At 46.0% G+C, this 13,884-nt stretch overlaps 1 protein-coding gene across 1 annotated transcript; it reads right to left on the bottom strand.

The window, feature by feature from the left end:
- Positions 1 to 2,744: 2,744 nt before the first annotated feature.
- On the bottom strand, positions 2,745 to 13,506 carry LOC130843503 (pregnancy-associated glycoprotein 2-like). The gene is made up of 9 exons (XM_057719765.1): positions 13,424 to 13,506; positions 12,190 to 12,340; positions 11,129 to 11,246; positions 10,908 to 11,026; positions 9,356 to 9,549; positions 8,327 to 8,443; positions 4,559 to 4,700; positions 4,374 to 4,472; positions 2,745 to 2,897 (listed from the first exon to the last, which is right to left on the bottom strand). Exons 1-9 carry the CDS (start codon positions 13,474 to 13,476, stop codon positions 2,745 to 2,747), a joined length of 1,146 nt encoding a protein of 381 aa, XP_057575748.1. The 5' UTR covers positions 13,477 to 13,506.
- Between the last annotated feature and the right edge of the window lie 378 nt (positions 13,507 to 13,884).

Genomic DNA, 13,884 nt, shown 5'->3' with positions numbered 1-13,884 from the left:
TGGGATTTGAACCCAGGTAGAAAATCTCCAGGATGTACACGCCTGGTGAGTATGCTGCACTGACTTCCATGTGCTTAGTGAACCTGGGATCATGCTGTTTTGTATTCTGTTCTTTTCTCTGAAGGTCATATTGGAACGATTTTTCTTCACATTAAGTATTCTCCTCAGACACAATTTGAAGGTGGTTGTTTGCATGATGGCCTCTCTGTGCTGTGGGCACTTTATGTTTAATGTGTCTTGGGATTCCCAGATTTTCCCTTTTGCACAAGATTCTGAGGACTACATCCATGCTTTTTTGTGTCTTTGGGTGCTTCTGACCATCACTTTACAATAAATCTTAGGGGCAAAATTCCTGGGACAAAGACCATGCATATTTTAAGAGCAAATCATCTTCAAAAAGATTGTACCACTTTACACTGTTTCAGGAAGTGTTGTTATGTATCTTTTTCCTGTTTTTTTCTACCTTTTCCCTCACTGGTGGCTATACGTCTCTATGGTCTGCAATGGGTAAATGATAAAAGTGGAAAATGGGAAAGAGAGTTGCTTTGAAGATCTGACATTGGGACATTCTTGGCAGTTCAGTGGTTAAGCCTCTTTGTTTCTAATGCAAGGGAAGTGGGTTTGATCTCTGGTCGCTTAATTGAGATTCCACATAGAGTGTGTTGAGGCCAAAAAAAAAAAAAACATTGGATAAAAATCAGAATTTATTGTGATGTTGGTAGCACAGGTTACAAATATAGAGTCTCAGGAACACTGGGCACATTAACAGACACAGCTCCAGCCTCACTATGGGCTCATTTTGGGAAGCAAAGCCTGACTTTTTCTGGTTGATATTAACTAATAAGCCATGCTGACAATATATGTCTCACCAGTGGGATGCAGCAGTTCTAGTGGAAATATAAATGATTTCATCTATTTAATTTGTAACATGTATTTATTGAGGGCCTACTCTTTGCCTGTCACTAGTCCTGGGACCAGAAGACTAGAGGAAACCTCCTTCATCTCTATCAGGGGGTCATGCCCTGCAGGGGCTCATGGGGAGACAGGGAAATGGTGTATGTAATTAATCAGAGTTATTACTCTTACGCTTATTGGTGGTTTCTCACTAACAGAGAGACATTGCTTATGGATCCATTTAAAGCACTTGGAAAATGAGTTTCAGAAACTGTTCACATGAGTCTCCATTAAGCCCTGATCATAATCTTTTGTATTAAAACAAATTACTGGTTCCGCTCTCACCTTCCCCTCTATCAGCTCTGCAGGTGGTCTTCTTTCACTGCCCTCAAGCCTATCACGTCCTAGCCCTCTATCTCTGGGGTCCAGCACAGTGTGTCGCATAGAGTAGATGCTCAGTGAATTAGCTCTGAATGAGAAGATGAGGATCGAAGGGAGACGTCCCTTTCCCTGATGTTGGTCTTGCCTGTGTAAAGACCCATACTATGCATTGCATTGGGCTGTGTTTCCACCTTATGTATTCTTTCCTGATCCTTCTCTCATCCGGTCTCCCTCCACCACTGACCCTTGCTATTCCCAGCCTGGGCCTCTGCCAAGGGTCTCCATGTGGATAGAAGTGGTGCTTCTACTCCAAAGGTGCCAAACCATGGCAGCTTGGTCCAAATGATTTGTAGCTCTGCCTCTAGAGAATGCTCAGAGAGACTGAAGTCTTTGTGGACCCAGGGTTTCCCTTTAAGTGCATGGCATTCTCCCCAGCAGCTTTGGAGGCCAAGGGAAGGGGCATCCTGCACCCTGGAGGGATAGGGTTGGCTCAGGTTTTCACGTGGTGTATCTCTTAGCAAGTGGGACTGGATAGGACACTGCAGGTGTAGGTGGCAGAGGGCTGTTGATTGGGGTGTGGGGACATGGGGAGCTACCTTAGGTTGAAGGGCCTCACCCAGAGCTCCCCTGGAAGAGAAGGTCACTGTCAAATATCCTCTGAGATGGGAAGAATAGAATCTATTTTTATTACCCCTTATTATCCCTATGAGTGAGGAGATGATGCAGTTGGTGGTGCTTTCACCATGCCTTCCATGGTGTAACACGTCCTCCTACCACTTCCTTTAGGGCTGCCTCTCCCCAGCTCCAGTCCTGTGATGCTGGAGGAAAATGTCATTCATGTTGGAGAAAGACAGATAGCCAAGTAAAACCAATGGCAATAGTCCATTTCTCAGGCCAGGATGTTTGGTCCAGGGCTGGATACAAGAACTAATGTGGATCACTCAGAGCGCTCCCTGTTATCCTGATGTTTTCTGAGCTTCTTTCCTTATGGGTTAGACCCCTTGAGGATATATGTGTAGAATCCTGAAGGAAGAAAGCTGTCAGGTGAAGAGAATCAAAGATGAGAGAAGGGAAAGTGGGAGGGAGAGAAAGAGTGAGCTGATGGCTTCTGATTTATTGGATCCATTCACTGAGATATGTGGATCTGCTCTGCTGTCTGTGTCCCAGGTCCTCAGTATCCTTCCAAAAAGTCTCCCATTTCCTTGAAGCCAGTTGTAGTTGGACTCCTCTTACTAGTGGTTCAGATGAGGTTCTAAATCCTGCCAGATTATGAAGCAGCTCCCAAACCCAAAGAGACACACTCATTCATATTAGCAGCATTGGGAATGGAATCCTTTATTGTTTACTGAGAATAGGGCTTTGCAGAGCCCCAAACACAGTCCATCACTATCCCTTAATGGGAGTGCCCTACATTTGAGTGAGTGTGTGTTTGGAGTTGGTGTGATCAATTCCCAAAGCAGCTGCAGCATTTACACTGCGGGCGCCAGGCCAATCCTGTTGTTTCCCCGATCATAAACTGAGAAATACAGTCTCAGGAAGACGTCGCCAAGAATCCAGGTCTCTGGTTCATCTGAGGGGTCTGACTGTACTCGAAAGTTGCTGAAACAGATGCCCTGAGGACTCTGGGGGAGATGGCAATACACCCCTGTCAATCTGAATCCTTACCTGACATCCCCCTTCATTATCCAGAGATGGCAGCTTCTCAGTTTCATATCCCTTTTTTTTTAGTAAGAACCAAGTGGCTTTGTTAGAAGCTGAGGAAGGGGGAGACCATCCAAGAAGAAGAATGGCTAAGACATGTCATTGCCCTGAAGGATGGGGGTGGGGGCAGGAAGGATGAGAGCTTGGAATTAGCAGATGCAAGCTACTATGCAGGGGATGGATAAACAACAATGTGCACTGTATAGCACAGGGAAGTATAATCAATATTCTTTGAAAAACCATATTGCAAAAGAATTGGGAAAAACGTATATATACCTGGGTCAATTTGCTGTTCAGCAGAAAGCAACTCAACATTGTAAATCAACTATACTTCAAAGGAATAAAAAAACAAAAGAAACAAAAAAACGGCAAGAGTGGCCCATAGTTCCTCTGTTTCTTTCCTTCTTACCTATGCTCAGTGTTTGCTCTGCAGAGAATGCCCTTTCTTCTCCCTCTTTCCCACAACCTTTACTTTAAGACTGTGTTCAGCCCCTGTAGGAAGACTTCCTGGACCCACGCTCACCCTCCTTGGCCATTCCAGGCTGGGTTGGGTGACTTACCCTGGTGCTCCCCTTTTCTCTACCCCTCATCATCCCTAATGTTCACCTGGCACCACTTGGCACAGTCTCCAGCGGTGCCATTTGTATGGAGTCCATTGTAGATTTGCCATAACCCAAGCAGGGCTCCTCATGCCTCCATGAGTCTAGGGGTTTTGAATTACTGAAATTCCCTCTCTTCCTCAAAGCCTTCTTTGAGCCCATCAGCCTCCTCTGAATTCCCACAGGGAGCTGACATTAAGCCTCAACCCTGTGCCGGGGCTGTGCAGTCCCTGTGCACCCTTTACTCACGTGAGCATCCAACCTCCCCACAGAGGGGTCTGGAAGCCCAGCTCACAGAGGGGGACCTGGGGCTTAGCAAGGCTAAGTTACAGCTGAGGAGAGGGGAAGTATGTAATTGATAATCCACCAGGACCCTTTTGAGATGGGAAAGGAGACTGTTAATCAGGATGGTGGGACAACACATTGAGACTGTCCCCACCTGGTCACTTGGCCTATTTCAGAGATTGCTTGAGCTGACTTTCTGTTATCTTCCATGTGAGGCCTCTTGTGAAACTGAGGCCCTTTGAAGGCTGAGGCCCTTAGTGTTCCCCTCTCCTTGTGCCTTACACCATGCCAGTATGGGGTGGTGTCTACATTTATCCCAGGATGGTGGATATCTTGACTGTCTTCTACTCTCAAGTGGTTAGTTTTGTGGGAGGCACTGGACCAACCACAGGGGCTCAGCAGCATCTGCAGGGGTGTTGCTTGGACTGCAGTGGGTCCCCTCTTTCTAGCAGCAGCTCAAAGATTCCTGTCAGCCCCACATTTGAGAACCAGCCCCCAGGGTTGTCCCCTCACCTTCCAGATGTAGGCTTCAGCAGGCACCGGGTAGTCAGTGCCATTGATGTTGAGGGTGAAGGCAGGCAGTTGAGCGACAGAGCTACATGGAATCATGTACTGTTAGAGAAAGCAGAGAGCGGTTGTCCCCGCTGATCCCTGGTGCGTGGGGAGCCCCCGAGTGACCCTGTAGCATGTCCCTTCACCTCTTCACCAAGACGTGTGCCGTTGATGAGCTTATGGATGTTTCTGACCAGTCTAGGTGGGCCAAGCAGCAATGACGTCCCGGTATCCAGAATGGCCTGGCAGCCGTTGAAACAACCAATCACCATTCTGTCCATAGTGATGCTGGGAGATAGAGAGACAAAGTGGGCACCAGCATCACTCTGAAGTCCCCTGCCATGACTGCCCTCTCCCTGACTGTCCCCAGAAGAACTCTTCAGCTCATGCCTTGACATTGTTTTCCTTTGCTCTGGTCATGTAACCTTCTTGGACTTCCTTTAATTCTTGAATGCACCAGGTTATTTTTTGCCTCAGGACCTTGGCATGTGTGGCACTGTGAAATGTGCAGTGAAATGTCAGCTGTGTCTTCCCAGAAGTCATGCGTTCACCATGAATCAGGACTTCTCCTCAGTGTGAACGTTGCCAGCCCTCTTGATTTTGGTGTATGTGCTTAATTCAAAGATTCTAAACCTGTTGTCTAATCTCTACATGCTCTTTTCCTTTTTTTTCCCCAAGAACTTTTTTTGAGATACAGTTAACAGACAAGAGAGAGCATACATTTAGAATGTCCAAATTGGTATCCCAATCTCCCAATTCATTTCCCCCCCAACCCTCCCCGCTTTCCCCTCTTTGTGTCCATATGTTTGTTCTCTTTATCTGTGTCTCTACTTTTGCCTTACCTGTCCTCTTTCATAGCTGTTAGCATTTGCCTTATGTATTGTGGTGCTCCTCTGTTGGGTGCATATACATTTATAATTGTTATCTCCTCTTCTTGGATTGATCCCTTGATCTTTATGTAATGCCCTTTCTTGTCTGTTGTAACATCTTTTATTTTAAAGTCTATTTTATGTGATATGAGTATTGCTACTCCAGCTTTCTTTTGATTTCCATTTACATGGAATATCTTTTTCCATCCCCTCACTTTCTGTCTGTATGTGTCCCTAGGTCTGAAGTGGGTCTCTTGTAGACAACATATATGTGGGTCTTGCTTTTGTATCCATTCAGCCAGTCTGTGTCTTTTGGTTGGTGCATTGAGTCCATTTACATTCAAGGTAATTATTGATATGTATGTTCCTATTACCATTTTCTTAATTGTTTTGTTTTTGTTTTTGTAGGTGCTGTTCTTCTCTTATGTTTCCTGCTTAGAGAAGTTCCTTTAGCATTTGTTGTAGGGCTGGTTTTGTGGTGCTGAATTCTCTTAGCTGTTGCTTGTTGATTTTGATTTCTCCCTCGAATCTGAATGAGATCCTTGCTGGGTAGAGTATTCTTGGTTGTAGGTTCTTCCCTGTCATCACTTAAAATATACCATGCCCCTCTCTTCTGGTTTGCAGAGTTTCTGCTGAGAAATCAGCTGTTAACCTGATGGGAGTTCCCTTGTATGTTATTTGTTGTTTTTCCCTTGTTTTTTTTTTTTTAATAACTTTTCTCTGTCTTTAATTTTTGTCAATTTGACTACTCTGTGTCTTGGCATGTTTCTCCTTGGGTTTATCCTGCCTGGGACTCTCTGCACTTCCTGGACTTGGGTAGCAACTTCCTTTCTCATGTTAGGGAAGTTTTCAACTATAATCTCTTCCAATATTTTCTTGGGTCCTTTCTCTCTCTCTTCTCCTTCTGGGACCCCTACAATGTGAATGTTGGTGCATTTAACATTGTCCCAGAAGTCTCTTAGTCTGTCTTCAGTTCTTTACATTATTTTTTCTTTATTCTTTTCCACATCAGTGATTATCACCATTCTGTCTTCCAGGTCATTTTTTTGCCCTTCTGCCTCAGTTAATCTGCAATTGGTTCCTTCTAGTGTATTTTTCATTTCAGGTATTGTGTTGCATAACTCTGTTTGTTTGCTCTATTATTCTTTTAGGTCTTTGGTAAACTTTTCGGTCTTTACATCCAGTCTACTTTCAAAGTCCTTATCATCTTCACTATCATTATTCTGAATTCTTTTTCTGGAAGGGTGACTATCTCTTCTTCATTTAGTTGTTTTTTCTGGGGTTTTATCCTTTCCCTTCACCTGGTACAAAGTTCTCTGCTGTTTCACTTTCTCTATCTTTCTGTGGCTGTGGTTTTCAGTTCCACAAGACAAAATACTGCTGATACTGCTTGATACTGCTGTTTGGCCTTCTACATACTCTCTTAACTGTCAATTGTGTTATTAAAAAAAAAAAAACCAGCATCTGGTCTACTAGACTTTCTTGGAGATTTAATTTCTTTTGTATTTTAAGAACTTTATAATGACTGAAGGAATGTGTTTTCAAAATATTATTTGGTAAAGCAACAGATTGTGATGGGAAACTCTGTTTTCTGTAGGTTTTATTTATTGCTGTGTTTTTATCTTGCACTAGCGACACCTGTGTGGGACATATGTTTGAAGCAATAGAATAAAGAATGTGTGTTTCCTTCTCTTCTGGAACACATAAACCACCCAGTTTATGTATAGACTCCCAGATCAGGCTCCCATCTTGGTCACTTTATCTAGTCCCTCCTCGTTCGTAGCATGTATGAAAGTGGTATTTAATTATGTAAGTGGCTCATTTCACATACATCTGCCTCAGTAAATATGAGGGCAAAGGGTATCTGCAGTGCCTCCCTCAAGTGCCCAGCACACAGTGAATGCACAGTGTATGTTCTTGGAGTGAATGAATGAATGAATGAATGATTGAGTAAGTGAGGAAATCAATGAAGAGTAACCAGAGACCTCTGTCTGGTGTCTGAAGAGTAATGTTTCAACCCCCACAGTGAAGATGGACGTGGTCTGGGGCAGCAGATGCACATAGTGTAGAGGAGGGAAAAATAGGCTGCTCTGGGAGAGGTTGGTTCCCAGCATTGCCCTCTCACCCTGCCCAGACACTTAGACTACCAGCCAGGCGATGCCCAAGCTAGCCCAGGAGGCCTCCAAAGCACATGTAAGCTTCTGTGTGAGGGTATCACACAGAATCCCATCAATTATTGACCCTTGTTCTCAGGCCACTCGTGGATAACAGCTTCCTGATTCTTTCTGTCACATCCCCTCCCACTGTGTTCCTGGGATATGAGTGTGGTTGTCAGTGGGTAGGGGGTGTGTCTTTTGTATGAGTTGCTTTCAGGTCTCAAGAGTGCAGCTAACCTCTCTCCATTGCTGGTAAGCTTCTCTCTAAGGAGGCCAGTTTTCCCAGTTTGTCCAGGAGTTTCCCTGTTTTTCAAGTAGCGGCTTTGTGTAATACAAACTCCCTCGGTACCGGGTAGCCCTGGAGAGTTGTTCATCTTATGACCACCCTGTTTATGCTGGCCAATTTCTCCCTGATCCTCTTTTCCTTGCACTTTAGGGTCCTCTAACCATGCCCTCTGTCTCAAAGTGCAGTGGGTGCAGGCCTCTCTGGGCTGCACACACCTCTCTGGACCCTGTTCAGGATTCTGGTCAGGGCCCAGAGTGGGAGACCTGGGGTGATTATGAGTACATGTGTCGTCTGTGTGTTTGTGTGTCTGTTTGTATGTGTGTCTGTATGTCTATCTGTGTGTGTGTTTGTGCCTGTGTGTCTCTGTGTGTGTCTGTGTGCATGTGTTTGGGTGTGTATCTGTGTTCCTGTGCGTGTTGATAGGTGTGCCAATGCGTGTGTTTCTATGTGTCTCTGTATTTGTTTATTTGTGTGTCATTGTGGGTGTAGTGTATGTGTCTGTGTGTGACTGTGTGTCTATGTGTGCATTTATGTGGGTCTGTATGTGTCCGTGTGCACGTGTGGGAGTATAACTTGGGATGACCCTCAGAGCGAGATGCTTACCGGTTCATGGTCATCTGCCAGAGGTGGGTTTGGGACACTGGTACCCACTTGAGCTCTCCTTTGTGGTAGCTGTGGTCCACCCCTCCAAACATCACCACACTGCCATTGTCCTTCTGGCTGAGGAGAGGCGGAAGAGGGAGGGCTTCTTATTGGAGAATAATGACACATTGTCTGAGGGCCGTGCTTATCCATCTATCAGAGGCACTTGTATGGTCCCCATTTTACAGATGTGGAAATTGAAGTACAGAGGGATTGAGTACCTGACTAAGCCAGGCACCCACTTGTGAATGGCAGAGAAGAGGTTCGAAGCTTGGCAGCCTGGCTTGGCTCTGACCACTCACCCTTCTGAAGAGGGGCTTGTCCTCTCCAGCAACCAGATCGCTCAGAGCTACCCTTAGAGCTACCGTGCTGGTGGGGTCTGTCCTCCCCTTTGTGTACCCTTCATTTTTTAGAAAAGCTGAGCCCAGAAGGCACTAAGTGCGTAAATTCAGGTTCACTCATGGTTGGCTTCATGGGTCTGTGATGTGTCACATCAATGGGCCCAACACTCAGCAAGGCCCCAAGCATTTGGTATTCCTGTCTTGAAATTCCTAATACATTTGAACTGGTGGTCCCCCATTTTCATTTTGCACTAGCTCCTGTCTATTGTGCAGTTGGTCCTGGGCTCCCAATAAAATGTTAGCGAGGAAGTAAACATTCCTGTCATCCTTCTCCTTCCTTCCATATCAGCATCAACAAATCCTGTTGCCTTTTCCTGCAACCTGTATCCTGACACATTCCATTGCTTTCCTTTTTGCCTCCCTGTCTTTGATCAAACCGCTGCCTTTGAGCCTATGAGCACGGCTGTGTTCCAATAAAAATTTATTTACAGAAACCAGTGGCGGGGCCAGATTTGGCCCTGGGGCCATATTTTTGCTGAGCTAGACAGTCTCTCAGGAAACTTCTGGATTAAGTGGTCTATAATTTTTCATGCAACTAAGAGCATCTTACAGCTGATTTAGAAAGAGAACTTGTCCAGGTCAGACTTACTCGCTCAAGTAGAAGGCAAAGACAGGCTGAGAAATGATGCCTTGTCTCTTCAAGTTGTCAAAGACGAGCGTGGTCCTTTCAAAGGCCAGGCTGGGGTAAGCCAGGCCCAGGATGCCATCAAAAGGTGTATCTTCAAACCCATTCTGCCACTTGCTCAGCCCAAATGCCTGGTGCATGTTGACAAGGTTTCCAATCTATGGGAGAGGAGAGGGTTCCCACATAAGTGTTTTGGATGTGGGGCTGGAACAGGGCTGGGTGGAGATGCCATGAGGACAGAAGAGAAGCTCTGAGGCCTGATTGTGCCCTGGGTGGACCCCAGATGGTTAGACCAAGCTGGGACAGGAATTCAGGTTCCATTTGTGCTGGGCTGTGGATTTTAACCAACCCCTGCTCCTCCTACACACACCATCTGAAGGGAGTCAAATTGGCCTCAAGTCTTTTGTACATGTGCGGAAACTGAGACTCTGGACAGAACCAAGTGGTTCCCACTTGAGAATAAAGTGAGTGGAGAGCAGGGTCACCTTATCTTTGGCATCACTATGATCAGATGACCAAAATGGACTGAATTCATTGGCAATGCATTGTGGATTCTGCACCTTCCCAGGAAGACTGAAGCCCATTATACAATGTTGCTGCCAGTGTTCTTATGAACAGTCTCCCTGGGAAACATGCTTTTGGGGATGTGTGTGTCTTAGAGACAGAGAATAGAAAGTAATAAAAAAAAAAGAGGGACAGAGAGAAACAGAGAGACAGAGAGAGAGTGCTTACTCTTTGGTGGAGAGAAAGTGAATCAGAAAAAGAGAGAGAAAGAGAGAGACAGAGAGATTGAGAGAGACAGAGAGACACAGAGACAAAGAGAGAGAGTCAGAGAGACAGAGAGAGTACTCAGACTCTTTGTTGGAGGCAGGCCATAGATTTTATTGGACCGTCAAACACCCCTAGGGTGAGAACTCTTTCATCAGGCCACTCTCACATCTGTGGTCCCCTGCTTTCCCTGCCTCAATGCCTAAAGCCCTCAGCTGCCCCCAGGAGCCCAACATCAGTATTATTGTCTCCCCAAATACCACACATCTGCATGAATCCTGACTGGCCAGCCCAGCTCCACCACATACCAGATACCTGAGCTTTACAAGGCCCTGGCTTGGTGCACCTCAGTTCCCTCCTCTGTACAATGGAGCTAATGATAGTACTTGCTGTGTGGGGTTGTTACAGGATTAAACATGTTATACCCATGAAAGTGCCTGGCACAGTCTGAGAATAGAAAAGTGGGTGCTTTTTCCCCGTTTGTCCCTGCTCCCAGCAAGATGAACCTTGAGGTGCTCATGGTCAAAGCAGCTGCAAATCCACACCCCAAGCCACTCTCATGATTAGCTATTCTGGGAGTTTGTGTGTCAGCAGGGGCGCTGTCTCCCCAGGGACAAGTTTTGCAGGGTGGGGGTCAGCCACTAGGGGACTTTGGTCAAAATGGGCCCTCCCAGTTGGTCCTTCATGTGTTTTGGAAGCAGTGTAGGTCCCAGGGCCAGTCCTGACTCAGCTTATGGTTTCCAGTTACCCGGACGGTGTCATAGCCAATAGTTCCATTAACACTCCCACAGCTGTATATGATTTCGAAGCGCTGGCGTTTGTGCTGGAAGGTTCTGGACAAGTTAGGGTTGAAGAGCTTCTTTGCACCTGCAGACACAAGAGATGAGTGTCCCTCAGGTGCCAAGGACAGTGGGTGGGAGAGTGAGTATAATATGGGTGGTGGTGGGGGGGAGCGTAGCAGGTACTCACGGCAGGCTGGGCTGGAGCAGTAGATGGAGAACACCCACAGGTCAGCTGAGCCTGTGTCAAAGACGACCCTGAACTCCTGAGGGGGCGTCCCAATGGTGATGTTTCCCAAGTAGGCCAGCTACAGGCACCGGGGAGCGGTGGTTAGGGCTGGGCTTCATTCCTTGGCCACCCTCGATTCCCAGAGGGCTTCCCCTCCAGGTGTCCCACATCTCCTGAAATCACTTCCCATCCACCCTTCTTCACAGCTTCTGCTCAGACATGTGCCTTCATTTGATTTTTTTTTTTCTATGAATGGTGTTACTTCCCTGACCAGTGATGGAACCTGCCTTAGTGCAGTATTATCACAGAGTGTTAACCACTGGTGTTCTAATCCCGTGCCTTCATTTGAGCTCTCCAGTCTCCCATTCAAGGCCCAGCCTGAGTGTTCCCTCCTCCAGATGGGCCACCTCGGTCTCCCCTGGACACTTCCTCTAAACTCAAAGTATATCCTATGAACACCACGTGGTTGGCCCTTTTATTCGATATGTTTTAACTCTTTGCTTATCCCTCAGGGTGGCCTATGCATTCTTGAAGGAGAGATGATACCTTTCTAAAAATCAATAACAATAACCAGAGTGTTAGATTTTTATGGCATCACAGGCCATAGGGCTTGTTAATATTTTCTGTGTCCTTCTTGATTCTGCGGAGGCTGGCCTTCTTCTGCCTGGGGTTTGAAACTTGTTCTGCAGTTGGCTTTAACTTTTGACCAGACATGGCTCACCTTTCATCTGTAACTCTGCGGCTCAGTACAGAAAGAACAATCTCCTGCAAACTAATGCCATATCTTTGGCACAGAAATGGATGTTTAACTTCCCCCTGGTCATTGCTGGGCCAGGTCATCACAGCCCAAGAGCTGAGAATGAGACTGCCTTCCCCCTGGGATAGGGTCCCTGTTCTGCAGTGTTTCTGCTTCCTGCAGGAGTCCCAAGCCCAACATCCATCCAGGTACCTCCCAGTGAACCTCAGTGCTAGGCCAGAGCGCCAGGGGGCGCTGTGGAGCAGCATCTGCCCAACACACTCACATCCTCATGGTTCCCCAGGGGGTGAAGATACATTTTCGGGTCATCAGTTTCATTCTGGGACCTGTCGTCCATGTTCTCCTCCAGGAAATTTGTCAGCAGGTTTTTCTCCCTGAGGGGTTCTCGCAAGGTGTTGCTCTTCCTTAGAGGGATTCTTTCACCGAGCATTTGAAAAAGGAAAAAAAGTTTGGGCATAAATCACCTGTGGTTGTTATTGCATGACTGTCATACATTGCATTGTAATGATGCTGTGTACTTATCCAGCTATTTTAGAGTGTCTTGTTATTATCAGGATGCCATGCAAAGAGCAGGACAAACACCTCAGTTTGAATACAGATTCCATTCTGTAATCTTGAGGGACGTCAGTTGTGCATTTGGAGTCTCAGTTTCCCCATCGGTAAAAAGGTCAAATATAATAATCCCCATGCCCCATATAGGATTTTGTGGGCATTAAGTGAGATGATGGATGTAAAGTACTGGACATGTAGGAAGTCTCAACAATGACAGGCATTACCATTGCTATTGCCATGGTACTGTATCTTTTTCAAAGAAGCTTTGGGAAGGAGGTAGAAGTGGGATCATTAACTTCTTTTTACAGGGGAGGGGAATGGAAATGCAGCGAGTTTGTGACTTGGCTGTGGTCACACTACTTGTTAGATGTAAAAAAGCGTAGAAGTAGCCTTCCTGATCTTTCTCCAGGTCTCAAGCAAAAGAGAGGGTTGTGAGAGCACACTGGGCAATTTGGTATAAAAAAGAAAATGAAGAGACTAGAGAAGGAGGGAAGAGTCAAAAGATGAAGAAAAAACTCAGAGATTTCTGCATGCACAGAGACAGCCAAAGAGATGGAGAGATAAAAGAGAGAGATACAGAGATGAAGAACAGATACATTCAAACAGAAATGGACAGAGACCAGAGAGCAGACCTAGAAGCAAATACAGGAGTAGTGCTCTTCCATTGGACCACACTTACAGTTGCAGGTGTTGTGCACTGAACAATTCAAAGTACTCCGATTCTCACAGAGGTCATGAAGTGACAGCACCCCCAAAGTTCGTCAACCCTGCAGGCCCACCCCAGACCCTTGGGTACCTCGGTGTCCATGACAAGGTACTCATCAATCAGTGTGAGTTGATCTTTCAGACTGTCAGGAAATGATCTTATTTCCTTCTAAGTCTGATAGGTCGAAGAATCAGAGGACAAGAAAACCAGAGAATATGCCACTTACAGTCCCCTTACTTACATGACTAGGCACTCTGAGAGGGCCAGCAGCCCGAGGATCCCAAGCCACTTCATATTTCTTTCCCAGTTGCAATTATTCAGGAAAGATTGTTCAGTGGTGGCCAAGAACTCCTAGTTATATATGCTCTGACCTGCCCTAATTGTCCCCTTTGGCCACTAATGGATCTAAAAAGAAATATGAACCTGTTGATAAAATCTTTACCTCTATTGTTGTCCTAGGGGGGTGGGCGTAGAATATTCTCAGAATACAGAGGTTTCTGCTGTAATCTCTTCCTTGGGGCTTTGCTGCAAAACCATCCTGAACCACATGGAGTAACTAAGTGTTGGGAGACTCTTGCCAACTTGAAGATAAGACACTGGTAGTAATGGGACAAAATAAACTCTAGGGGCCATGCTTGACATTTGTGATCTCCTGTGGTCTTCCTAGCAAATTCATGAGTTGTTCATTGCTTTCCTCAGTTT

Source organism: Hippopotamus amphibius, unplaced genomic scaffold, assembly GCF_030028045.1.
Source record: "Hippopotamus amphibius kiboko isolate mHipAmp2 unplaced genomic scaffold, mHipAmp2.hap2 scaffold_401, whole genome shotgun sequence".
Classification (NCBI taxonomy): domain Eukaryota; kingdom Metazoa; phylum Chordata; class Mammalia; order Artiodactyla; family Hippopotamidae; genus Hippopotamus; species Hippopotamus amphibius.
Note: the sequence above shows the minus strand (reverse complement) of the source record. Positions and strands in the feature narration are given on the sequence as shown.

Excerpts from the sequence above, each read along its gene's own strand:
- LOC130843503 (XM_057719765.1), bottom strand. The coding sequence starts at position 13,476 with ATGAAGTGGCTTGGGATCCTCGGGCTGCTGGCCCTCTCAGAGTGCCTA. Across the intron at positions 11,247-12,189 it reads CCCTGGGGAACCATGAGGAT|CTGGCCTACTTGGGAAACAT; the intron begins GTGAGTGTGTTG and ends CGGTGCCTGTAG. Across the intron at positions 11,027-11,128 it reads CTGCTCCAGCCCAGCCTGCC|GTGCAAAGAAGCTCTTCAAC; the intron begins GTGAGTACCTGC and ends TTGTGTCTGCAG.